The 27091-nt window shown below is 42.3% G+C and overlaps 1 protein-coding gene across 5 annotated transcripts; it reads right to left on the bottom strand.

Annotated features, from left to right (window-relative positions):
• Window positions 1-3339: 3339 nt before the first annotated feature.
• Window positions 3340-26804, bottom strand: NFYB (nuclear transcription factor Y subunit beta). 5 transcript variants are annotated; one of them, XM_027872330.1, is made up of 9 exons: window positions 26704-26800; window positions 26421-26491; window positions 19509-19628; window positions 16559-16649; window positions 15274-15404; window positions 11632-11829; window positions 7540-7621; window positions 4765-4844; window positions 3340-4606 (listed from the first exon to the last, which is right to left on the bottom strand). In XM_027872330.1, exons 3-9 carry the CDS (start codon window positions 19533-19535, stop codon window positions 4574-4576), a joined length of 642 nt encoding a protein of 213 aa, XP_027728131.1. In that variant the 5' UTR covers window positions 19536-19628; window positions 26421-26491; window positions 26704-26800; the 3' UTR covers window positions 3340-4573. The 5 variants fall into 5 exon arrangements, with proteins under 5 accessions (XP_027728131.1, XP_027728149.1, XP_027728124.1 ...); XM_027872348.1 differs by lacking the exon at window positions 19509-19628; XM_027872323.1 differs by lacking the exon at window positions 26704-26800 and having other exon boundaries at window positions 26421-26543.
• Window positions 26805-27091: the final 287 nt, after the last annotated feature.

The raw sequence follows: 27091 nt of genomic DNA, 5'->3' as shown, positions 1-27091 counted from the left end.
ACAGCAGCTCTGCCGTTGCCTTAAAAAGATCAGCCCGAGCATTCTTTTGTGGGTATTTTGTTATGTTTTTTTTTTCCATATCACTGGGCTCTATGAAATCTTTTGGGTTCGGTTTCTTATAAAAGTAACCCTGGGAATTGTAAGTGCATGAATGCCATCCTTAGTTTGCCTGCCTGACCCAGAAAGCATCCTGCTCTAACTCACCTGAGCCCAGAGATCTCTTTGGGACCAACTGTCCGGTGACCTAAGCAGGATGTTCTAGAGAAATAAACCTTGCACTTGGTGCCTTGGTCTTTGGAGAAGGCTGACCTCTAAAAGCATGGAAAATCGTGAGTGTTCATCCATGGGTGTTGGCACAGTCAGAGAAAGCCCGCCAGTACCATTCAATGTGGCACTACAGGCCTTGCCTCGTTTTTTCACCTACAGGCCCAGGGCTCTTTCCACTGCACCTTGTTACTTCATGTGGGATTTGAAATCAAAGGAACCTGGGTTGGAATCCCAGCTCCGTTACTCCTTTTATGTGACGTTGATCACTTCCAGCTCTGCTTTTCAATCATACATACAGGTTGGTGTGGTATGAGGGAAAAAACACTGGACCTGGGAGTTAGAAGGCCTGGGTTCTATGAATCTGGCTCTGGCATTTACTAGCTCTGTGATCCGGGGAAAAGAGGTCACCTAATCTCTCTGACTAATCAAAATCAGCAAAACACTTTACATCATGACCACAGTAATCTGCAGTGAAAGACCTCAAGATTCTGACTAATGAAATGACCAATCATGATTTCACAGTACTGATGGTAAAGCATGCCTCTCACCTCTCAACCAAAGAATGGCAGACTAGGGGTGAGGAATGTGAAATATATTTTTCAGACAGGAGAAGCTAGGTAGTGTAGTGGATAAAGCCCTGGGGATAGAGTCAGGAAAACCTGAGTTCAGTTCCAGCCTCTAACACTTAGTAGATATGTAACCCTGGGCAAGTCACTTCACCGTTTGCCTCAGTTTCCCCAGTTTCTTCCTGGAAGGAAGAGATTAGGGGGATCGTGCCATTTATTAGGGCAATGGCAGAAATCATGTGGTCTATAATTAAAATGTAAACCATTTTAATAACTCCCTAACGTTAACCCCAAAATCTTCCCTTCACCCACTGTACTGTTGATATATGTGAACTGAACTGGACTTGATAATGTATAACATATATTAAGAGCACAGTCTTATCTATCATCTATCCATCAGACTATCAATCATCTCTCACCTATTATCCACCAATTCATCATCTGCATCATCCATCCATCTATCCATTTCCCAATCTATCATCTATTGATATTTCTGATAAGCATCGTCTGCAGCCGTCAAGGTACTGTAAGACTGCCACTCCTATTTCCCAAAATAACAGAAAACTGTATCCTGAAAGCCGGATATTACGGCAGTCCCCAATCTAGTGTGTCATCCAAGGTGACATGGGGTCATTTGTTATTCCCATTTTAATATCCTGTATTTGGCATACAGCAATAATGATGCCTTGATTTTAATCTGTCTATAAAATAATAATGGTAAAAAATAATCAGCTATGTACCTGGAATGTATTGGCTAAGGTTCAGTCCTTGGCAAATGGTGATTTTACATTATACCATATATATCCACATATATGTGTATATATTTTTATTATATATAATGCATATTCCTTACTAAGAGAGCTCCTTACACTTACGAAATCACAGGTCTAGTCAAACTATTGAATTACAAATTTTTATGTTAGTTTTGTTTAGACATTGTCCCAGTAACTTATCCTGGTTTCTGTGCATACACGTGTATGTATGTGTGTATGTATACACACAAATATAAAACTTGGAGATGTGTGTGTGTATGTATATATATATATATATACACATACATACATAAATATGTAAACATTGTGTTTAAGAACTATTTACATGGAAATGTTGTTCCTAGGGGTATATTTCTATATAGGGGAAATATTTACAATTGGGAGTCTGATTATTCTCCAAAAGAATAACTATAAAAGTTGTCTCTAGTATCCTTTCAATGTAGTTTTGAGATGGAATAAAAACATCAAATCACCCACAAGGCAGGGATTAAGAAGATTCAATATGACGTGTGTGCCCAGCCAGCAGGATGAAGTGGCTAGAATGCTGGATTGGGAGTCAGAAGACCTGCATTCAAATGCTGCCTCAGAAAGACATTCGGTACCCTTGTGACCTTCAAGTCATTTCCCTTTCTGGGTCTGTTTCCTCAGCTGTGAAATGAGGGGGTCCGGGTGGGCTAGATGTTGGCAACTCCAAGGTTGACACTGGTCATAGGTAAATGACCTTTGACCAAATAACAAGGCAATGGTGGCTGCTTTTCAATGAAGAACTTGCTTTGGGGAGGATTATGCAATCGTCACAGATGGACACAGATCCAAAGGGGCTGGGTGACCCTGGACAAGTCACCTAACTTTCCCAATGATCTTGTCAGTATTTGTGTTCCAAACATTAATGAAATCCCAGCCCCTATTTCCCAGTTAGCAGCAAGGCTAAGGAGGCACCCGGTTCCCTAGGACCGAAGTTAGAGGATGCCAGTCTGCACTGAGAGAAGGCTGACCAGCGACCTACCCTAGGTTACAAGCACTGCCACCCAGAAGGTTTTCTCCTGCCACTGTGGCCGAGGACAAAAAGGGGGGAAAGTCCCCGTTCGACCAGAATGAGGCACCCTAGCTAGCTTTTAATGATCACCTGCCGTCTTACAATCAATTGGTGGCCATTTTGGTCCGGCTCCTTATGCTGGAGGTGAGGACCAGGCCCAGAAGTTAGTGCTCTGACCAGGCACTAGAACCTGGTCTCCTGACATGGGTCAGTGATCCATGTCACATGACAGACAGTAGGTCAGGATGCCTCCCAAGTTTCATTTTGGGAGTGTCATGGGATGGAATGGGCACCTGTGTGCAGGGCACACTCATAGATGGTGACCACAGATAGACTGAAATGGTAATAGATTAATGACTCAAAGGGCACTCTGAAGCAAACTATTCCCTGAAGGCCCCTGAACAGAGTAGGTGTAAAATCCCTTCTCCCGCATGTGTGAGCCCCCTTCTTCAAAGATCTGTTAACTTGTGAAACATCCATTAGCCAAAGTAAATGCCTGCTCCGTTCTAATAAAAGCAATTCTGCTCACACCACTAAAACAGGAGCTACGATTAATCCCTATCAAATAAGACAGGGTGGAAAATGTACATCCCCATTAGAAAAACACGGTCATACCCTCAGATGCCAACACCCCTCCCTCCCCCTCCCCCGCAAGAAAAGAAAGCTAAGAACAAGCAGTTTGCTAAGTTATACCAAGTTCCGTTATCTAATGAGAGTTTATTGCAAAGACAGAGACAACAAACCCAGTCTGAGCCCTCTCTTTCCCACTTAGCACTCACCTGCCACCAGTACATTCATTCATTCATTTATTCATTCACTCACTCACACATGCACTAAATATATCTGTACATAGGGTGTCAGTGAACAGTTCTTAAAGTTCCCCTAGTATAATAGGAAACTTGAACATTTCAATTAAAAAGTAAAAAAGAGCTCATTTGCCACCAGATTATAAAACTTCTCTTCTAGAAGAGGACATTGTTGTATTTTAAGATTTTGCTTTGGAAAAAACCATACACAAAATGCAAAGGATGTCACTTCAATAGCACTATGACCAAATGAAATTCAACATATTAATGAGATAAAATAATATTCATAAATTAAAGAAACTCAAAGATAAATCTGGCCAAACAAAGACCTTCAGTAACTAACTCAAAATAACATACTCTATTAACAGGCACAATAAACAGTGTTGCTAATTGTGGTAAACCCTGTTAATGGGCATAGGGGATCTTTAAATTTAATAGGCTGGACAACGCTTGGTTAGGGATCAACATTTAGTTTTCAAAATTACACAAAAGGCCCCCAACTCCCTCCCCCCAAACATCTGTAGTCACTTAAGTTGTAAATGGTTTACTGAAAAAAAAAGAGAGAAAAAAAAACCCTTTAAAAATTAAATTTCAATAAATATGTCAACAGCTAAAAATCTCACTAAGGTTATCATGCAAGACATTACATAACCAAGACCAACTCAATTTTATAATAAAGGCAACTTGCATTCAAAATGAACTCTACCCTCATATTTTATTAAAAGGGCAAACATCATGAATTAACCCAGCTGTTTTACTTGAATTATACAAAAGTAACATGATTCAATATGAAAATAAGAAACTGTCTACAAATCTCCGACAGTAATAAATCGCAATATACAATGCATACAGGAGTCATACAGAGCAACAAACTCTTGTACAAAACAAAAATATTTTAATACCTTTAAAATCCAAATTTTTTTTCATTGAAATCATTCATGAAAAAAGATTCTCCAGTTGGAATTCACACCTCAATTAGTCAAGCATCAGGGAAGCTACATTACAGCTATTTAATATACAGAGAGACATTTCTCTTCCCCAAGGTGTTGTATGTAATGTCTCTGTTTTAGAACTGTCCACTTCTCTCCCATCTTTTTATATTTTCAGTTCCAACTTTTCTTGAAATCATGAGAATTGAATCTGTTGAACACCAGAAATCTAAAAAAGAGAATTAATTTTTTTTAATAATCTCCTTTCATAGCAAGGTCTCTTTTTTGCTAAATGATTTTATTCATTTGAAAAATTCATTCATTTATCCATTTTCTCCAAAAAGAATCAATCAATAAAATATAAAGTTTTAGAAACAGACACTATACCTGTTGATATGATGTTGTATACACCATAACATTTTGTTGCTGGCCATCTGTGGTTATTAAGCCGGCTGGTAACTGATTAGCTATAAAAGACAAAACACATTTTTAAGGTACAATTTTAAAGTCGTGTTTCTAGTCAAGTTCCAAGACTCCACAGCTCAAGCTCAAAAGCCCTGGGTTCTATTTCCAGACCCCTCACTGGCCGTGAGATCTTCCACAAGGAAATTAATGCCCCATGTAAAACACTTGACCCCTCCTTTCTTCCTGTGTCAGATCAGGGTAATCCATCAAGAAACACTAATTAAGCACCCACCACATACCACGTGCCAGACACTTTGCAAGGATCTGGATGGAGAAAGCTGAAAATGAAATGTCCTACAAGTGCCCACATTCTCTCAGAGGAGATAACAAACACACAGATATGGAAATATAAAGTGCTGCCCCCCCCCCCCCCCCCGAGAATATTAGCTCTTTGGGGACAGGAGCTGTTTTACTAGTGAAGGACTTTATGTGCCACATAGGCATCTGTATTTGTATTTGTTCCTAGGGGTACACCAGTAAACCTTAGAATCAAATACAATTGCCTGTAGAGACGCTTAATTTTGAGGTCTATATTTTAAAAATATTTTGATAACTATTTCAATCTAAGTGGTTTCCTGCATAACCCTATGTACTTTATTCTAGACATTTATAAACATTAATCTGGGGAGGGCTCCATAGGCCTCAGGCTGTCAAAGGGGTCCAAAGGCCTCATACTTGCTACAAGGTAGCAAGTAGAAAACATGACCAAAAAGGTCACAAACCCCTGCTCTAGATTTCTCTTGGAGGGTGAGGGTGGTGACATGGCCTGGCCTATACTTTGGCAGTAAGTCAAGATGGCTGGAGAGAAAGCCTTGAGCCAGGGAGCCCAAGCAGGAGGCTACATGTAGAGAGAAGGCAGGTGAGAGAGAAGGTGATGAGCATTAACAGATGTGGGAGAGAGCAACCGGACCCGTGGGGGAGGGATGCTGAGGCCGCCAACACGAATGGGCAGGGGAGCGGCAGCTCCCAGGCAGACAGGAACAGAGAGGAGGAGGTGGGGCGCAGATGAGTTTTCTTTTGTTTAGACCAAGCGTGAGATGTCCGGCGGGCTGCTGACGACAAGAGACTGGAGCTCAGGAGAGAGATGAGGACTAGACTGTAGTTCATTAAACCCACGACAACAGAAGAAGCTGCCAAGGGCCCAGAGCCCTGAGGTACAGCCCACCCCCAGTGAGGCGCGCACACACACACACACACACACACAGAGGATGATCCAGAAAAGGAGGCCGAGGAGTCCTCAGAGCGAAGAAGGACGACCAAGACAGCATAGAGAATCCCTGGGAAAGATGCAGAGGATTCCGCCAGGCCAAATACTGTGAGTGAGACGTGGCCATGAAAAGATCCCCGCTCTCCGGAGAGAACAGTTCCATCTGACTAACGAGGCAGGAGGCAAGGTAGAAAGGACAAAAACAGACATTCTACTTTACAAACATTTAAGTATTAGATAAATATCAGGGCTTTTTTTTCTTTCTCTTTCATTCCAAGGAAATTATGATCTTAGTTTGGAGGATGGAAAGTTTTTCTCCTTAAATTTTTCTTCACGAAAAACCCCACCCTAAGTCTTCACCCCTGTTTCTGCAGCTGCAGCAGATGCAGCCGACTGCAGTCAGACTCAACGCGTGGCTGGGAAGAATGAACTATGTGGCATCTTTAAGACACAAGAAAAGTGCTCTCAAATTATGTATAATGGGCCCGTTAAAAAATCTCAATTCCACTTACTATGCTCAAAACTTAACAGACTGGGGCAGCTAGGTGGTGCAGTGAATAGAGCACTGGCCCTGAAAGCAGGAGGACCTGAGTTCAAATCCAGCCTCAGACAAAATACCTGACATTTACTAGCTGTGTGACCCCTGGGCAAATCACTTAACCCCAATTGCCTTCAAAAAACAAAACAAAACAAAAAACAACTTAAGGGATAATGAATTGAGCTTTAAATCTCCTAGTAAAGATAGATTATGAGCAGATTAAATGAACCTTTCTTATCATGACCATGGGCTCATCTGGCCATCCAGTAAAGTTTTGGGCAGCTAGGTGGCGCCACAGGGCACAGAGCGCTGGGCCTGGAGTCAGGAAGACTTGTCTCCCCAAGTTCAAATCTGGCCTCAGACACTTACTAGCTGTGTGACCTTGGGCAAGCCACTTAATCTGCTTGCCTCAGTTTCTTATCTACACAACGAACTGGAGATGGATTTAGCAAACCGTTACAGTATCTTTGCCAAGAAAACCCCAAATGGGGTCATGGAGAGTTGGACACAACTGAAACAAACTCCAAAATGGGAAAGTCTGTTAAATCCTCCGAATGTTTTAGATGTCTGTTATAAAATACGTTAAGATTACAAAGGAAACCAATTAAGGCTGAAATACAATTAACAAAATATTTTTTTAAAGTTGAAAAAACAAGTTGTTAGCCCCAGGTTAAGAAGCCCTGGGTAAGGGTCTGTGACTGAACCTCCCCCACAGTGCCAGCATGTGCAATGCCAGGTACGCAGCTAGTCCTCATCAGTACCCTTCTCAAGGCTTCCCCAAGGACGCAGGCATACCTGATGCACTGACTCTGAATAAGGCCATGTGAGAACATGCATTCAAAATGATCTGGCTCCATCCACTTCTGTCTAAACAAGAGCCTATGACGCTTCCCACTGTCTCGAGAGCAGGCCTCGATGACAACCGTCAGACCGAGCCCTGCAGGGGACTTACTGAAAGCTTCTTCCGTGAGCTCCTCACTCAGTCCGTCTGTGGTCGTGACGGCTCCGCCGATCCCCTTCTCTCCTTTCATTGCCTGGGAGAAAAGCCAAACATAATGCGGAAAGAAAAGACCCTTTCCAAAGGGACTCCTCCACGGACTTCTTCCTTAAACCCAGGCACGGGGGGTGGGAGGTGGGGGATAGAGCACGGGACATTTCCTAATGACTGACTGATGATGAGACTAAGGCCATTTTTAACACAAGCATATAATCACTTCAAGATCCTTCCGGCAATCCTTTATGGCTTTTTTAGTTACTTTTGAAAATCACAAGATTTTGCTTCCAGACAAGGACACAAACACCGACTTTATTCAATAATCAGGAAGCTCATTAATTCATTCACTACCGCCCGGAGGCCAAATGCGTACCCTACTACTCCAGCCTCGGAATGTGTTCCCTATGTCCATATGCTACTGTGACCCACATCATAAAGAGAAAATTCAACGTGTGGGGTCCTAATTCTCTCTACAGAAACAGAAAAGCTAGAAGCTCAGGCAATCATTGTGAGTTTCATTTCTCAATCAGCCAGTAGCATAGCAACACGCCACAAGTCCCAACTCCACGTTCTAAATGGTGGCTGAGGCCCACATCAAGCTCCAAGGACCCTACCAAGTCTGACGGGTGATCCTCAAGTTCTGGGCAACTGCTACATGTGGAATCCCTTTTCCTCTTTACATTTAAAAACAAGGACCTACTCCTGGGCGTAAGAAGTAGCACAAAAGTCATCATCGCCTTCTAACCAAAGAAGGTCACTGGTGTCATGCCTGAAGCCACCACGAGAGGCAGCGGGGTGTCTTTGCCAACAAAGACTCACAGGTGCAGGGGCCAGGAGTCCTGCAGGATGGAAGGCTGTGAGCAGTGGCCCTTGGAGGGGAGCACGCCCCACTAAGGAGCCAATCACTGTCCCCAGGACACGCCGCCAGCTCCCGAAGGACCGAGGAGGGAGCCAGGGGACTGCTACATTAGAACATAACCAAACCTTTGGTTTTTTTCCCCTTAATTTTTAAAGATTAACTTTAACTTTCAAGGACAAATACCAGTAACCAGAACAAAAGCATGAGAAAATTAAACAAATTTAAACCACAAAGACTGCTGATGTTCATTTGTCTTCTCTTCTCTCAACTCCCAAGATGCCTACGCCACACGACCCATGCTTGCAGCTCCCAGATCCCTTCAAAGATCTTTCCTTGTTTTCTGAGGATTAATTAATGAGGCTACTTTGTAGCAAAAGTTTGTCAATCTTGACGTTTTTCACTTCTTTTGTGCTTTGGCGCAACTGATCCTGTTTCACTGTGGACTTGAATGTTCTTCAAACACACGAGTCCTCCCTACTCTCCAAGAGCAGCTGCAATACTAATACTTCTAACAGTCACTCAAGTGTGCTCCTCTTCAATGGCTACAACTTTTGCACGTACCTATTCTTTAAAAACCACAGAATTTAAAATATAACCAAAAAATAGCAATGAAATGGATGGCATATGGCACTTAACAGACAGCAACCTGGCTTCATCCAGTTAGTCAAATGTTCTGAGTCAGTCAACTGTCAGAAGACATAGACCCACCTGCACATGCTGTCAAAAAATGAAACCTCTGTAAATTTCAGTTTATTTTTACCACTGAGGCTGGCCCAGAGAAGGACACACAAGATCCCACAGCCTTGACATTAACCTCTGGTCCTATGGCTCCAAATTCAGTACGCTTCCATGGCCTACACTGTTAATAACCTCCTGGATCAAAGGGCAGTTGCATACCATTGAAACTCTAAAGCATAATTATTCTAAGGAGCTTTCTAAAAGGGAAGACCAACACAATGCCACCGGGAGCATTACCGAGGGCCTGCCTATTTTATCATGGCTCCATCTCGAATGAATTCTGTTCTCTTTTATTTATCTTTGCAAATCTGATGGGTGCCAAATGGATCTCAGAGTTGTTTTAATTTCCGTTTGTCTGATTTAATAAGGTTCTTTCCTTTGAGACTTGCTTATTCATATCCTTTTCATCACTTACCCTCTGGTGAATGGCTCTTTTAAAAGTGCATTCCTTATAAACTCTGAATATAAGACTTTTATTGAAAGTTTAATGCAAAGATCTTCCCCTTCTTCTCTTCCTCCCAGCTTGTTTCTCTCCTTGTCTTAGAGGCATACAAATACTTTTAAATTTCAATATAATCAAATATACTCTATATGGCTAGAGTAAGTCCTATCCCCTTCATCCTAGAGATGAAGAAACTGGGTCCAAGGAGGCCAGGAAGGCCGCCAGGCTAAAGAGGTAATCAGCCATCAGGGCAGGTCTTCTGACGACAGAGCCAATGCTCTTCCCAGTGCACTGTCTACCTTACTGCTTGGTAAGAAGGTATGCCCTTCTTCATAGTTGTGAAAAACATTTTTCCCTGGACATGTATGTGGCATAAGAAAATTAAAGGACTAGGAAATATAATTTCTAAGTTATTTAATTTACTTGGAATTTGTTGTGGTAGATGATGGTATGAGATTACTGGTTTATTCCCATTTTTCACCATCCTACCATTCAGTTTTCCCAACAATTTTATTGAATAAATAACATTCAGGTGTTCTGAGACTAGATTTATTCTACACTAGGCAGTTACTGTATATACAACTTGTTTTAACTCACTAATCTAAATCTGGTTCATTGATATCCATTTTTAATTCTTTATCCAGTATCAGAGTTTTTATAATTATTGCTTCATATTATGATTTGAGACTCTACTATAAAGGTATATAAAGTCCTTTGTTTTTTTTCTTTTTCCTACTCTCCCTTTATTTCTTGACCTTTTAAAAGTTCTTCTGTATCAATTTTGTAATTATTTTATCTAATTCTACAAAGCATATACAGGAAATGTTTTGATCACGTAGCATGAAATTTTTCAGTCAATTTGGGAAGGATGACACCATGTTACAAAAGTATACATTATGTCAAATCTCTGAAATTATCTGGTCATTATTTTAGTAGTACTTATTTTAAAGTTGATATTATTTATAAATCCTATATCCTTGTGTAAGCAAGGTAAGTTAAATTTGTAGGTACTTATGGTCACGATTTTAAATGGTATGTCCTTATCTTTTTAAAATTTTTATTGGTGATGTAGAAATACTAATACTAACACTAGGTTCTTTCTTTCCTCCTATAGTATATAATGCAAAGATTTCAAATTTTCTCTCTGAATATCTGGCCCTTCTAAGTATGTGATCTTTGCCTGTAAAAAGCTTTTCAGACCTTATTTCAGGTCATTTTGCTTTGTTGCTCATTTGATTGTTTCGGCCATGTTTTCAGCATAATCTGACTGATCCCACACTTTTATTTACACTTACTACCACATTCCCCATCGTGCTTTTTTGTTGCCAATTTGTCTCTTGTCCTGCTTTTAATAATGCAGCTCTCTCATACAAATATGATGCCTCCTGACCAGAAGCCAAGTCTCCTCTCCTTTCATTTCTTCTAAAGCATTTTAAAAATCTGACTAATGTTGTCTTAGGCTAAATCCAACTTCATTTCTGAGATCAACTGAAATCTGTCATCTTTTCTGTTGGATATTCTCAATTCTCACTCTGCCATCCTGTCAGAACCACACAAATAAGTTTTCACACAGAAGATAATGTTGTAGGAGAAGAAACTGTCCGCCCCCAGGGGAAAACCTGAAGTGTCCAACTCCCTTTCTGGAGCTGGAGAAACGCACATGATCTTACCTGTCTACCTGTGTGTGCCGTTAACAAAAACTATTCAAATAAGAGGATGAACAACACAACACCTCAACTTGTAAGGGAGACCATATCGAGGTTACAACTTCCCTGGCCTCCTGTCACAGAAAGAAATGAATGACCAGAGGCAAACGCTGTAACTTTCCTGTTCCATTCAGTTCCAGCCTGAATAAGTGAAGATAAAAGTAAACATCAATGACAAAACCGTGTCTAAAAAAATGCTATGTATACTTCTGATTATGCAAATTGGACTTTTTGGTATGCGTGTAATAAACAGAAATGTCAACATTGTATTGACAATGGCAACATTTAGGAAACACTTTGCTCACCTCTCTGAATTTCTGAAGGTAAAGCTTCAAAGGTTCCACGTAACTGTCAAAACCCAAAGTCGACATTGCAAATAGAATGTCCTCTCCATTGATGGTCTTCCGCTTTTCCTGGTGACACCTTTCACTGGCTTCCGATGTGATAAAGCTGATGAACTCACTCACACACTCTTGGACGCACTCCTTAGCATCCTTAGCAATCTGACAACAAGAGAAAGCCAGGGTAAATCTCTGCATACGTCCCTCACACTTCCCTCCCAACTTGCAAAAATAAAGGACTATGCAGCACACAGACACATTGTTCAAATTACAGTTATTGCCTCTATTCTCCTCTGAATTAAATTTTATTAAGAACAACGCAATGTGTGCTACCTGCTGCTTTCAAGGCCAGGAGCATATAACACCTGAATGCAAATGGTAGGAAGTCTTAACAGTCCTATTTACAGAAACAGCTGTGAACAGAAGAACTTACTATCAGATAGCAACTATGACATGTCACCAACTGCCCCTCCAGGAGGTGGCTCAAATCATATTTTCTTTTTTTTCTTCTTTTTTTTAGGCAATTGGGGTTAAGTAACTTGCCCAGGGTCACATAGCTAGTAAGTGTCAAGTGTTTGGTCAGAGACCAGATTTGAACTCGGGTCCTCCTGACTTCAGGGCCGGCGCTCTATCCACTGCACCACCTAGCTGCCCCTCAAATCATATTTTCTAAAGAGGCAAAAGAGTCCCAGATATCTTAGGAGCAGAACCATTCTGTTATGCACCCTATAATTCAAAATGCTGGGCTCTGGAATCTAAATTTCTTAAAAAGCCTAAATCTAAATCTCTTCTTTTTACTAGTTTTATGAGAAATACAGAGTGAAATGTGAATTCACTGCCATTTACGCTAAAACTACCTCCTATGACATTAGTGAATTCACATTTTGGTCAGTGTTCGTGATAATCTAGAGAGACTCATCTATTTAAAGAGGAGTTTAACTTGAGGTCCATGAACTTGGGTGGGGAAAAAAATTACTTTTATTTTCACTAACGTCTAACTGAAATGTAGCATTATTTCCTTTAAGGTTACAACTGTACGTACTCAAAGGGCTCATAAAACTGTGTATAGCTATATCCCAAAAAGATAAAAAAACAAAAAGGAAAAAGACCTATATGTACAAAAATACTGATAGCAGCCCTTCTTCTGGTGGCAAACAATTAGAAATTGAAGAGATGCCTCAACTGCGGATTGGTTGAACAAGTCATGGTATATGATTATGATGAAATACCATTATGCTGTAAGAGAGGAGGAGCAGGATGCTCTCAGAAAAACCGGGGAAGACTTACAGAAACTGATACAAAGCAAAGTGAACAGAACCAGGAGAACATCGTTCCCATTGAAACCGTAGGATGATCAACTGTGATCTCAGCAATACAATGAGCCAAGACAATTCCAAAGGACTCATGCTGAAAAATGCTATCCATTCCCAGAGAAGGAACTGATGGAGTCTGAATGCAGGCTGGAGCATACCTTTTTTTTTTAAAACAGTTTTTATTTTTTCCAATTACATGTAATGACCATTTTTAACATTCATTTAAAAAAATTTTTGAATTCCAAATTTTCTCCCTCCCCTCCCTAAAATGGTAAGCAATTTCACATAGGTTATAAATGTGCAATCAGAAGCATACTTTTTTTAAACTTTATTTTTCTTGGGGTCTTTTTTTGTCTGTGTTCTCTTTCACAACATGACTAATATGGAAATATGTTTTGCAGGACTGCAACACGTACAACTTATATCCAAATTGCTTGCCTTCTCAATGAGGGGGGAGGGAAGGGAGAGAGAGAATCTGGAACTCAAACATCTTAAAAAACAAATGTTAAAAATTGTTTTTACATATAATTAGGAAAAAAATAAAATATTAAAATTTTTTAAAAAAAGAATATAGGTCACCAACATTATGCTGAGAAGTGGTTCACAGATTTGAATGGCCAAAGAATCTAAGACACCAAAAAAGTTCAGGATCCTTGATTTGGAGCGAGAAAGGCATCAGGAGGTCATTTATAGTCTGACGGATAAGCAAGCTTTCTCCTGAGCTTAAGTGATTTTGCCCAAAGTCACATAAATAATAGGTCCCAGGAGTAGGATTTGAGAGCAGGTCCTCTGACTTTAGGGCTAGCGTACCCTTGTTCCTCTGCACCAGTCCTCTGGTGGCTGCCCAGTCCAAGGGAAACATTTCCAAGTACAGATACAGAGACATGACTGGAGATGGGGTTTTGGAATGGAAAGCACAACAAAAACAAGTGGGACTGCTTGGCTTCTCCCACCCTACACATGCACAACACCAGCAAAAAAAAAAACCCAAAAAACAAAAACCAAACCACCCCAGGAAAAAAGCTGGTGTTATCTCATGCCCTTTTTAAACAGGTGCTTTTCTCTCCTTTCAGGGCTCAACAAGTGACTTGAAGGATGCACTTTAAGAGAACAGAATTTCCTGAGTGGATCGGGGAAGACAGGAGCCGAGCTTGGCAAGATTCTCCCTGGAAGCCCGGGACTCCTCACTGGGCGTGGCTCTGAATGGTGGAGGGGGTCCTCCATGGACAGATGGCCAGGGGACCTCGACACATATTGATCTGACCACAAATGACAACAACTCTTGCCCACACACAGCTTTTTAAGTGTGCACCTCTATAGATGACTGAGGGCTTCTCCTCAATAAAGTAAATAATCATTGTATAAATGCAGAATTGGCAAAAGAAAATTTCTAGAAAAATGTGGGTTGGAAAGCAAACCACCAAACCAAAGACTGGAGCCACCTGAGTGTCCCCCCCCCCACTAAATGTAATATAACCAAGCCTATTCAAAAGTGCCTGGGCTGCTCTGTCTCCCAACAGCAGCTGAGCACTCATCGAAGGTGGGCTGTGGCTGTCAGCCAGCAGGTCTCCAGTGATCCTCAAGTAGCTTTCTTAAGCATAAGCAAGAGACATTTTCTTTCAATTAGAACCTGCAACCACAGGCTTCATGCTCCATTTTCAATCAGGAGAGACATTCTTTGAAATTTATCAATTTCATGCAAAAGCAGCAGAACAAAATTACCAAGCCATACTTTGGCAAATGTATGGAAAAAAAAATGTATGCAGTCAGAATCGTGGATTCTGGGAGCCACTGGGAACCACGGGGTTCAGGGAGGCAAGCTTTTTGAGAAAGAAAAGCCAGTTCAAAGACATCCTCCCCACTCTAGATGAGCAAGGTGTGTGTCAGAGTTTAAGTTCTGTCAGAATCAGAAGCAGATCTCTGTCCACATACAGTTTACCAACGACTCAGAACTGTGTTCATTGATGTCATGTCACACTTGTCATGCTCGAGGTATTGAAACTGTATCAAGTCTTCACATTTTCATAAAAACTCACTTATTTTTTACAATACTTATTTCAAAAAAAGAACTTTACTGGGTTTACCAAAAAAAAATTTTCCCCCCAATACTTGAACCAAGGGAAAACTGAACATAACTGAAATGGAATAAAACTAAAAGGATATAGCGTGCTGTTTCAGGGAGACCGAGTAGTCCTAGCTTTAAAAAACTGTCTGGTTTCATGTAAGGCTGAGTAACTAAACAAACGGCCGTCAGCTCTAACAAGGCCACAGCCAGATCCCCTGCCTCATATACCTTCCCTGTCTGAGGTATGGCGTTCTTCATTATCCTTGCAACGTTGGCGATGGGAAGATAGATGTCTTGTTCTCGAAAGCTCTCTTTGGAACCATTTGTGTCTTCATGATCATTCATGCTGTCTTCTGCATCTAAAAAAAAATAAGACAACTCAGAACCAAAGGTCATTTCAATGTGTGACACAGCAGATAAGAGAGTCTTTGAAGGGTTTCAATAATAGAGTCAGGAACTGTGCTGGGTTAGTTCTTGACCCTCGGAGCAGAGCTAAAGATCAGGAACCATTCACTCCATTTTCTCAGCCTCACAAAGTTCATGCCGTTTCCCTGCCTCCCTCCACTTCATCTCTGCCTGTCCAAAGGCCTGCCACCCTCCCTAGCCCAGCTCAAGCATCAAGCTCCCTAATGCCACACTCCCTCTTCATACCAACTGGCAATCTCTCTCTCTCTCTCAACTCTGAACTGTCATCATGCCTACTGACCAGACCATTTGTAGAGTGGACAGAATAATACTTGCATTGTCTACCTCATTAGGCTGTAGTGAGGGAAGTGCTTTGTGAACTGCAAAGCGCTGCATAAAGTTGAGCTCATTTTTAAAGGTGTCTCCCTCTCTTCTCTTTGGCTGGAAGGATGCTGCAGCACCTTGACTTGTGCCTTTACATATGCATTCGGTTCCGAGTTTTGGAAAGGATCAGTTAGCTAACGTCACATGCAAATGATTCCATCACAAGAAGACTCGGACGTGAAAACTAACCGATGAGGGGCTTACGGGTTTGGCTAAGGCCAGATATCAGATTTAACGATAAAGACACAGGACAATGGCTTGAGTTGTTCCTGATTCAGTCTTCCATCTTTTCCCAAAGTACTACCTCGATCCGGGGTCAGAGTATGAATTTTAAAACCATAAGATTATCAATAATTTTCTTTTTTAAAGAAGACACACAAGTCAGTAAGGAAGGGTATTCTAGTGGGCTTTGAGTTCTCCCCAGCAATATGTAAGCTTCCTGGTGGCAGGGACTAGTTCATCATCTTGGTATTCTCAGTGCTTAGCACATAGTAGGTATTTAGCACACAGTAGGTACTTAATTTTAACTGAAAAGAGGAAACTGTTTATAAAGTGCTACTCAGGCTCTAAAGAGCCTGTCACAAACACCACATAGGTAACTGCCAGATATCCCTGGGTTTTACTAAGCAGGAAGGAAAAATAAAGAAAAGGCAGGGAAGAAGTGAAAGGATAATATCATGTTAATAAGATGAAGTTTACACTTTTTAAATAGCAGTTTTCTTACCATCATGAGGCTGTATCACATAGTGGCTGCTACCAATGTAGTCTGAAATTCCTAACTGCGATGCATCTGTGGTCGAACTATCTCCATCCATCTATTTGAAAAAAGCAGCAACAAAAAAAGCCCTTTCAATGCTCTACATAAGGAGAGATTACTTTCCAAAGTACAAGGCGGGGGGCAGTGCTCAAATTGTCAGCTGAGTGGTCAACTGGACTTGTTCACAGCTTTAAGCCTAAGTAAACAGAAATATTGGTGGTTTTCCACTGGGAGGCCTTTTATTTATTTCCTTACCACTAGAGACTTTCTGATCTTGGAAAATAAGAGGAATGGGGGGGGCAGCTAGGTGGCGCAGTGTATAGAGCTCTGGCCTTGGAGTCAGGAGGACCTGAGTTCAAATCCAGCCTCAGACACATAACACTTACTAGCTGTGTGACTCTGGGGCAAGTTACTTAACCCCAATTGCCTCACAAAAACAAAAACAAAAAAATAAAAGAAAGAAAATAAGAGGAATGAAATCAAAAGAAAAAGTAACCTCTTTCCTCTGAATAACCTGTGTCCCCTAGTATTGCCACACCTGCCTCCATCCCCTTTTTACTGTGAATATCCGACTAAGATGTGTTAGTAGGCACTTGTGAGGCGGCTAAGTGGTAACCTCGAATAAGAGCTCTGTGCCTGGAGTCAAGACAACCCGGGTTCAAATCCAATCTCAGACACTTAGTAGCTGTGTAGCCCTGGGCAGGTCTGTCTGTCTCAGTTTCCTCAGTTATAAAACAGGGATAATAATAGCGGTCGTGAGGACCAAATGAACTATCTATAAAGTGTTTAGGATGGTGCCCGGCACAGGCACACAACATCAACTTAATAAATGCCTGTTCCCTTCTCTGCTGTGTCCCCCTGCTGCCCCCAGTACCTTTAACACTTAAGACAAAAATGTTTCCTTTGTGCAGATAGGTCCCCATGCCCTTGCAGACTCACAGTGCTATGAGGGGCAAAACATTCTTAGCAGATTTCTACCTCTGAGATCTAACACAGTCAACAGGCACCTACTTTTGATTTCTTTCCCAGGGGTGACACCTGACACGATCAGCAGCTAAGTAGAAATTTTGTGAAGGACAGAATATCAATACCTAAAGTTTCACTTAGAAGTAGATAAAGGATTTCTAACCAGGATTTGTGAGCCATTAAGAGGCTGTCTGCATTCCGCAAACGGCCTTCGAGATCAGTCTAGCCTAGCTATAAGCTTCTTCAGAGCAAGAGCAATGGATGATCTGGCTTTGTATTTCCTCCAGAACCTTATAAAGAATCAATGTTTATTGAAGGAATCAAGAGGATGCATGAGGTGCTTGGAAAAGGGACAAGGTTATGTATGGAAAATGCTTCAGAAATGAGGCTAAACATCCGAGTCCCCATACAATCTCTGTCTCCCAGGGATCAGAGCATATTTTATTGCCTTCTATTTCCTGGTCAAAAGTGAATTTCTCCTGGGAAGCAAGGGCTAACACAATTAAGGACCAGAAAGTAGACTATTTATAGAGATTACAGGAAACTGAATTACTTAGCTATTTCCACCCTACTTTTAAATACTGCTCAACCCGATTATCGGTACCTCTCAGATATTTAGCCGAATAGTATGATTTCACAGAAAAAAACTACCATCAAGAAAACTGGTAGAAATCTTTCAAAGTTACCTAGTTCAAGCCCATCGTTTTATAGGTGAGGAAAGTGAGTCCCAGAAGCGTTAAGTGACTTGCTTCAGGCTATACAAGTGGTAAGAGCAGAGCAAGAATTCAAATCCAGTGCTCATTCAAAACAACACAGCCTGTAGGTTAAAACAAACAAACCCAAAAACAACCAGGAAAAAAGCCTGATAGCCCAGAAGGAAAAATAAAACTGCCAGAGAGACAAATCTACTAAAAAAAAAAAAAAAAAAAAAAGAGCAGCCTCTTTAATTTGGTTTTTGCCTAATTTCAGTCAGAAAGATTAGAGATCAACTGGTCTGGTGCATAGGGAGGATAAGAAAGCCCCCTAAATTCACTTAAAGGGACATCCTCAGCATAAGTCAATGGACACATGTCTGCCGAAGCCACAGCATTTGAGCAGGAACCCTAACAACACCTTTGTACCTTAATTTGCTCAGCTAAAGTTTAACATAATAACAGTATCTACTACTTTGGGTTGCTAAAATGATTAATGAAAAAGTCAAGTCTGGGAAATACTTTCACCTTATTAAAAAGCACCTTAAAAAAGTGTTTAAAAGTTAGGCCAATCACCAGTGGTTCAAATCTAACTCTTTCACTAGCACAGTGTAGGGCCCTAAACACATCACATAATTTTCAAAGGTTCAAAGAATCATAGATTTGTAGCTGGAAATGGACCTCAGAGTTCTTCAGTTAGTCTAATACTTTCATTTTACAAATGAGGAAATGGAGGCCCAGTCCTCTTTCCAGTCTCCTTATCCTTGTTCCAATTTATTTATCAGAAAAATCACCAAAGTGAAATAACACAAAAGTCCAAACCCTTTCGGACTAAAGCATTAATGCTTCTGGACACGTCTAACACACACACATAAAGAGACAAAGTAACATATAATAATATGATACACAGGATTACATTTAAAAGCTATGGGCACCAGAGCCCTAAACTGGTTTTATCGGAGTAGTCAAAGGAATGATGACAAGGTGGTCCTTTCTGTATATTCCCCCATGTTTCATTAAATGCAGATTCTTTAAAGAAACGTTAGAGACTGTAGTACTTTATTGAAGCCTTCCCAAAGGCTTGAACTATGCAAACGTGATGATTTTATTATATCAATTATTTGCTAAATATGTGGCCTGGGTTTCAGAACCACATCAACAACCCAAGGCTGACACCATCTCCTTCATTAACTCAAAATGTGAGGTAACCCTGCTCATTCCAAGTGCTTGATGGAAGATATAATCAAAAACAAACTGACCTTTAACACAGGCATAAATGAGCTCATCTGTGATCTACACAGTGACTGGAACAATCTTCTAGGTGTTCCTAGCTGGAAATGCTGCAGTTGGCAGCTCACTTAGAGGAATAAAAGGCAAACCTGCAGGTATGCAGCAGAGCAAATAATTACTTCATACAATATAAAAAAAAGTATAACTGTTCCTAATTCTAGGAGGCTTTCTTGAACAAAGAGCTGCCTAAGTATCCCCCTTAGGCCACCGTGGGGCACGATAAAACTCTATGCGCCTTCCAGCTGACCTAATTGAGTTATTCCTTTCATCTCTAATAAACCCATCCACACGTACACTAAAGGTGCATGTAACTCCTCGAGCATCTCAGCATTTTTTCAGGATTTGAAATTAGCATTTTAAATTGGGAACACACTTTACAAATTCTTCATTATTCCTTGGAATTATTCTACCACACATGCCTTAATCATTGCTATTTCATTTAGTGAACTTCATCCAAAAGGTCCAAATACTTGTACAGCTTCAAAGATCCCAATGGTAGAGTCAGACCTGGGACTCAGTGACCTTTCTTGGTTTTGTTATTTATCCACAACTGCCATTGGAACGTGCCAACGCCTGGCAGGACTACTGCACCCCCGGAGCTAGCACTGGGCCTGGCATCCAGCAGGCACTGAAGAAGTACAAACTGAACAGAATCTTCAAGGCGACACTGAAAAGTGTCATTACACCTGCCAGTATCAAATGCGAACTTAAAGGTCAAGATTACTCCTTGTACCAGCTCGTCACTTAAGGGAAAATTAAGCTGAGGGTCAGAAAATCTTTAATTGCCTAATCTATCTATTCTTTCTCCAGTCATTACCTGTTTATCAAAGCTCACTAAAAATATTTAAGAAATGTCATTTATGGACATTAGAGGTTTGAAATGTAGCCAGTTTTGAAAAATAAAAAGCCTTACAGATAATAACAGAAGATATGGGCTGCACACAGTAGAATAAAACATCATCAATATGAGAAATGACATTAGGGACTGTGCTGGGTCTAGAGCCTTAAGTCTTATGCCTCCATGAAAATCTCTTCTGATTAATTCTCATTCATTTTATTATCTCCTCCAGTCCCAAGCAGTCTCTATTCTTTGGGAAGGGCACAGAAACTTATTACAACAAGGATTGAGTCCTTTCTGAGTCAGGGATCCCTTCTCAGAATAAGGTTTTTAAATGCATGGGATTACAAAGGAAACTGATTACAGTTGCCATCATTTTTTAAAAATGCCCAGACCCCAAGTGAGGAAGGTGAGAAGGTAAGCTCTGAGAGCTCCATCATCTCCTCCTCTGAATCACTGACACATTGCTTTGCTCATAGTAGACACCTAACAAAAATGTGTCAAACTACTCTGGGAATGACCTTTTAAAAATCTGAAATTAATGGAAAGATAATTCCTATAGATCTATGATGACTTTTAAAAATGTACAAAACGGGCTGTGTTGAACCTTACTGAAATCAATTTAAATCACTAAATCTTATTCAAGTTTTCACTCTAATAAATGATTTCCTTCTATAAATATTACTTAAAATAAACAGATCACATGCTGAGGCTGGGAAATTGCTATAGTTCTGTGGTAGCAGCATTTGATCTGCTATAGAATGACTTCTTTGGGGGACGCTAAGTTTCATTCTAGACTTCAGGGTAGCACAAACCCTCGCACTGCTGGCTCTCTCTCCTTTAGATGGCATGTGGAAAACAAGTCGAATACTATGACGCGCTCCATTTTAGCCTCATTCATCTAGCACTTGCTTCCACAGCTCTCCTCTCAGCCTTCTCTCCAATCATGGAAGAAGACTTCTCTTATCTTGCCCACCAGAACCTAGCCACAGGACAGCAGCACCTCTTCTTCTCCGTCAAGGCCACAGCCCCACAATAACCTGCCCCTTCTATTTTCTTAATAATAGCTGAGACTCCTATAGCTCTTTAGAGTTTGCACAGCACTGGGCAAAGATTCTTTCTCTCCTAAGGCTCCATCCTTTCTTTCTTTCTTTGTGATTCTAGTGGAAAGAGCACTGGTCTGAAAGGCAGACAACCTGCAAGTGAAGGTCAGACCGAACACTGACCACAAGCAAGAAAGTCACTTGACTGCTGAGTTCCTTAAATTCCTGATCAGTAAAATGGCGATATGAATACTTCACTGGGTTGTTTGAAGGACAACACTTGGTAAAAAGCTCAAGTTCTGGAGGAACAGAAATTGTTACTTTTTTCTAAGCAAGGTCTTCCTGCTGTTCTTCTAATAACTCCTTCCTGTCCCCTGGAACATGAGGGCTCACTCCCTGCCTCATTTCTGACCTCCACCACGACCCAAAACGAGCCAGTGAATCCTGGCTCAATCCAGTGGTCAGTGGCCACAGTGCTCATTCTCAAAACCTCCCTAGCTGGCCACGAAGCTGCCCCTTCCTTTCTCCTGTCTCCCTGGCTGGCACATTTCCTGTTTGCCCCTAAAAGTGGCCAGCCCTTCCCTTCTCTTTTCACGTTGACTTTGCTTGGTGAAGTCATCCAATTTCATGACCTCAAGATAGCAAATCTAGAATTCCCTGCCCCAGTCCAATAAAATGATCATCACTGCAAACTCAACAATCCCAAATTGAATTCATCTTCCCTAATAAAACGAGCTGCTTACATGCCACGGTCCTTTCTGTGAGCTGCACAAGAGACAACCTCGTCTTAACATCAAGCTCTTTTTTGTGCGTGTGTCCTTTGACATTTCTCTTGGTTTCAGGGGAGGATTCAGCTGGGAGAATGATCGAACGAGTGGGATGTACAAACAAAAGGCGTCCAAAAGACATGCCTTCAGCTTTCCCTCTTCATTCCTCTGAATCATTGTGGCCAAGATTATTTCAATGTTCCTCTAGCTGGTCTCACTGATTCTAGTCACTTCCTCTTCTAATTCACCTTACTGTGGAGAGGCACCTTCCTAGAACTGCTCAGCTTGTCATTTCCTGGTTCTCAAGAACCTGCAGCAGCCCCTCTGTTGCTCTCCTCTGCCCCCCATCATGTGCCCCCACCCCAGTCAGCCAGCAGCATCTCCTGGCACTCCCCAATCCAGTGCTGTTCTGCTGGGGAAGATCTACTCACTAACTTCCCACCCTTCTCCCCCAAACAAAACATCGCCCCTTCCCTACCTCTGCTTACAAGCCTCAAAATAGCCTGCTCCAGTAGGTGGCCAAAGCTTTGTACCACATTAAGAGGTCAGGGAGTTGACAGTGCTGTTAAACTTGGAAGTGGAGACTGGAACCCAGATCTCTCCCTCCTGTCTGCTCCAACTCTGAGCCTCCAGCTAGCAAATACTTGTATGGATTTACATGAACAACAAAAATCTTCTAGGAACCAAACTTATCTTCATAAACAACTATAGGAACCACATAGCCCAAGGATGGTGAGCTCAAGAGTAGCTGGGCCTTGAGCCAGATATGAACCAAAGTTTCTCCAGCATCTATTAATAACGAAAAGCAGGAATCCATGCTGAGGATGGACCTTTATTTTTGCTTTCTGTTCTTCCTCAACTGCGCTGCATGTCTAGAATGGTTATCAGTACCCAGATCAGTACTCATATGTTTGCTGAATAAAGACACTTTTAGAAAAAATGACGCCCATAAAGTTGTACTGTTGTGCCAACTAACCTCTGGATTTTCTTCTTGCGCCCACCAGAGGCAAAGGGCAGAAAGTGAGAGAGTGATGACACAAAGTTATAAGGGAACCTGCAGCGGCTGAAAGATAATCAGCCTGGGAGGTAAGATACAGGGATTCTAAGGCCCTTTCACTTCTCTGGGCCTCTGTTTCCTCAAATGAAAAATGAGGTGGTTGGTGTAATTTTCTCTAAGGCCTTTCCATCTCTAATAGTCTACTTAGACTGCAGCTGTTTACAAGTAACACTGAAGCCATCAATTCCTCAACATTCAGAAGGTCTAGTAATTTTCTTTATCCCCTTCAGGTGAGACTCAGTGCAAGAAAGCTTAAAAAGGAAAAACCTCTTTAACCTCAGAATGTGAAGATCTGAAGTTAAATAAACTCTTATAAATGAGAAGATTATGTTGCTGGAAGAATACAACAAAATAACAAAAAAGGAAATTAAGCTTACAATTTAAAAGTAACACTTTACTATGGACAGCCCCTTGATCTCAATACAAATAGCAGAAAGATTAGAATTAGAACTGGATCTTCTCCATTTTTCACTCCCATTTCAAATGTAAAACTAGCTGCTCTCTCTCCAAAACACACAAAGATCCAACCTACATCTCTTACTGCAATATGGAATTCTTCGGTCTTTATTTTTTTTAGTATGCATTCATCAAAGAAGCAAAACCAGGCAATTTTCCTCTTACCAAATGCTCTAACAAAGGAATAGACAGCAACTCGTGGCATTCTGAAATGTGCTACTTAGGCAAAGGTAATTTCCTCATTGCTTATAGAGTGATGCCCTTTTCATATCTAATTGACCAGGAAAGATTGTCCCCCTTACCTCTCACCACACAACTTCCTCGGCCAGAATACAATGCTGCTTCATCAGCTCGCCAAAACATTCCCAGAACAAAGACCTTAAAACTAGTGAAGGGTTTTAAAATTTAAAATCAAAAGACTGGGATTCAAATTAAGGCTGATTCCACTTGCTACCTTGTGACCTTGGACAAGTCATCTCACTTCTTCCAGAACTATTTCCTCCACTGTAAAATGTGGGGGCTGGATTCCATGACATCAGAAGTCCTTTTTCTTTCTATACTTCAATAAAAAGGGCAAACCACACCAAGTTCTCCTGCCTCATACAGTAGTTTGCATTAAAAACAAAAAACAACGTACACACACAAAAGCAATGTATATTTTTGTGCAACTATATTGTTGCACAAAAAAAAGGCAGCTATGAGTTCTATATAAAGGCTTAAAGGAATTCACAGCTCTGTTTAATGTTTGAAGAAATGCAAATTTTTATCTAAGAAAAGCACTAGCCTAGCAGCCTTCCTTGGCACCAACAACTAGGATTTTGCAACAAGATAATCCTTAAATTAAGGTACAAGGGCTACAGGGAAGGCATAACTGCCTCTTACAGCATTCAGATCAAAGTTTCAGCACCACGAAGAGGCAACAATCTAGCTCACGACTCCTCGATGATTGCTACTTTCTACATTAGAATGCTGATCATACCACAGTGTCAATGGGCTAGACTTTGAACATCATTTGCATATTGAAAATTTCTGGGAATGTCCTTATTGTCTGCTGGACTTCTGGGTGTGACCCCCTCCTCATTTTTCTTTTAAAGGGTCAGATGCTGCCGAACCCTTTCCCAGCAACTGGTTTTTCTTCTAACAATACTTAATTGAAAGTTATCATTTGCAGATACTAGGAAAAGCTCCATTCTCTCCTGTCCAGGGCCTCAACTAAAAGTCTACTTCTTTGCCAAAGTCCACTTCCAAAACCTTTCACATTCTGGGGACCACAACAGAGGATCCACATCTATCATCTTCTTCTCCACGACTTTTCTTCATAACAGAGGAAGGAGGGGAGGAAAGAGGGGATCCAACCAATGTATAAATGCACACATGTGTACATGGCACAAATGGGGTACTTCCATACTCTGTCCTTGGGAAGAATTTTAGGAGTGGTGGAAGCAATCCTTGCCAGACCCAGATACAGGCCAGCACCTGGAAGGCTGGACAGTAGTAAGAGCTAAAGTAAAGTAACTGAAAGAAGATGGGGGGGAGATGTGGAGGAAGAGAGGGAAACAGCGTCCTGATTGCACAGACCACAAACCAATGGGCTCATCCTTTTAACCCCTCTCTCCTAAACCACTATTCACCCTGGAGGCTTTGGAAAGGGAGAGGAAGGATCTACTTTCCTGCTCCCCTCTATCCAAGGCCTCCCTCTCCTCTTTCTCTAGGGCTCTAGGTTTGGGGAGAAGGTAAGAGCTCTCCTGCTCCCCCCTCACTCAGCAAGGCTGTCCAATGTGAGAAAGGCTGGGTTTGGGGAAATCCAAGCACTTTAGTCAAGAGACCTCTGGTCTCCATTCCTTCTCTGTAAAATGGGGTGGGGGTGGGCCTGGACAGCCTCTATACATCTATGATCCTATGTCCCCAATCTTGCCCAGGGTATTCTCGTCCCCTTGACCCAGGCTGCTCTCAATGACCACATCCTAAAGCACTGAGAGTACTTTGCACGTATGAAAGCATCCAATAAATGCTTGCTGGATTGATGTGGGAGGCAGACAAGGCAGTGCTGGCCTCTACCACTACCCCCCAAAAGGACTCATCCTTTTAACCCCACTTTCTCACCAAATGTCCTTAACAGAAGTCTGATAAGGCCTATGGACTCCTTCTCAGAATACTGTGTTTAATTGTGTAAATTGTAACGCACAGGATTAACAAAGGAAACCAACGATATTGAAATATCTAACTAATTTCAGACCCCAGGTGAATAACTCCTAATGAGAACCCTCTCAGCACAGGGCTAAGACAGGGATCCTGAAGAGAAGCAAGAAAAGGAGGGAGCGGTTCCCTCCAATAGCACCCCAAACCAGAACACTCCTTTTTCTGATGCTTCTTCTCCTAAAGTACCCTCCCCACATCCAGGAGTAGAGGTCCCTCACTTCTATGGATCTCTTCTCAAAATGTCAGAACTAGGAAAAGCATAAAATAAAACCCAAAGGATTACAAAGGAAACCAATGATGTAATTTTTTTTTCTCATCGAAATGCACCGATTCCTTGAAATCTAGGGGGTCCACGAGCCCCAGGTTCCTGGAGAGTTGAGAAATGGGAAATGCCTTGCACACAGCACGGGATTAATGGCTCGGCAAGGCGGGTAAGGGACTGCTCCCTCGGGCAAGCACCCTAATCTCCCCAAAGCAGACAGACGGCTCAGTGCCTTCAACCCCGACTCCCTGAAACTTACCCAAACACCCTAGAAAGCCGACAAAGGCGTGCTCTGCAAACAGTGCGCACTGGATGGCTCGCTGCACTGGACTGGAGACAGGTTAAGAAAAGGAGAGGGAGGTTTCTCTCTGCCCCCACCCCCCCATTTTAATCTACCCAACGTACCCCTCCCCCAAAAGGAGGTCAAAGGACAGGCCCGGGTGGAGAGGGGGCGGACGGGGGAAGGAACTTACAACACTTGCGAGCCCCCCCTTGACGACAAGCTAGGCCCACCGGCCGACAAGCACTGATTAAGCTCTTACTGTGTGCCAGGCACTGTGCCAGGGCTGGGAATGGAGATGCAGCGGACTGGGCGGTGGGCAAGGCAGGGGGCAGGCAGAGGGGTGTGTACGGGGGGCGGAAGGGCAGGACCCCCCCCCAGCCGCCAGAGCCCCCTCCCACATCGGCTTGGGGAGGGGGCGGCGCTCCCTCTCCCACCCTTCCCAGGAGGACCGGGCGTCCGGCCCGGGCGCTCGCCCCCTCCCACCAGACCCGCCGCGGCCCCCTCGGGCCCCTCTCCCCGCTCAGCGCCCCCCGCCCCCCGCGCTCATCCCTTTAACCCCGGAGGACACAAAGCGGGGGCCCGGCCGCCTCCCCCCGCGGGCCCGGGGCCGGCCCCCCGCCGGGGGAGGGGCGCCCCGGCCCCCCCCC

Source organism: Vombatus ursinus, unplaced genomic scaffold, assembly GCF_900497805.2.
Source record: "Vombatus ursinus unplaced genomic scaffold, bare-nosed wombat genome assembly UNPS02003292.1, whole genome shotgun sequence".
Lineage (NCBI taxonomy): Eukaryota > Metazoa > Chordata > Mammalia > Diprotodontia > Vombatidae > Vombatus > Vombatus ursinus.
Note: the sequence above shows the minus strand (reverse complement) of the source record. Positions and strands in the feature narration are given on the sequence as shown.

Bases quoted from the DNA above. Each gene is read 5' to 3' on its own strand.
- NFYB (XM_027872330.1), bottom strand. From the start codon at position 19,535: ATGAGCTCATTTATGCCTGTGTTAAAG. The intron at 16,650-19,508 runs GTCAGTTTGTTT...TTTTTCAAATAG, and splicing joins CATTTATGCCTGTGTTAAAG to ATGGATGGAGATAGTTCGAC. The intron at 4,607-4,764 runs GTATAGTGTCTG...TCTCTTTTTTAG, and splicing joins ATACAACATCATATCAACAG to ATTTCTGGTGTTCAACAGAT.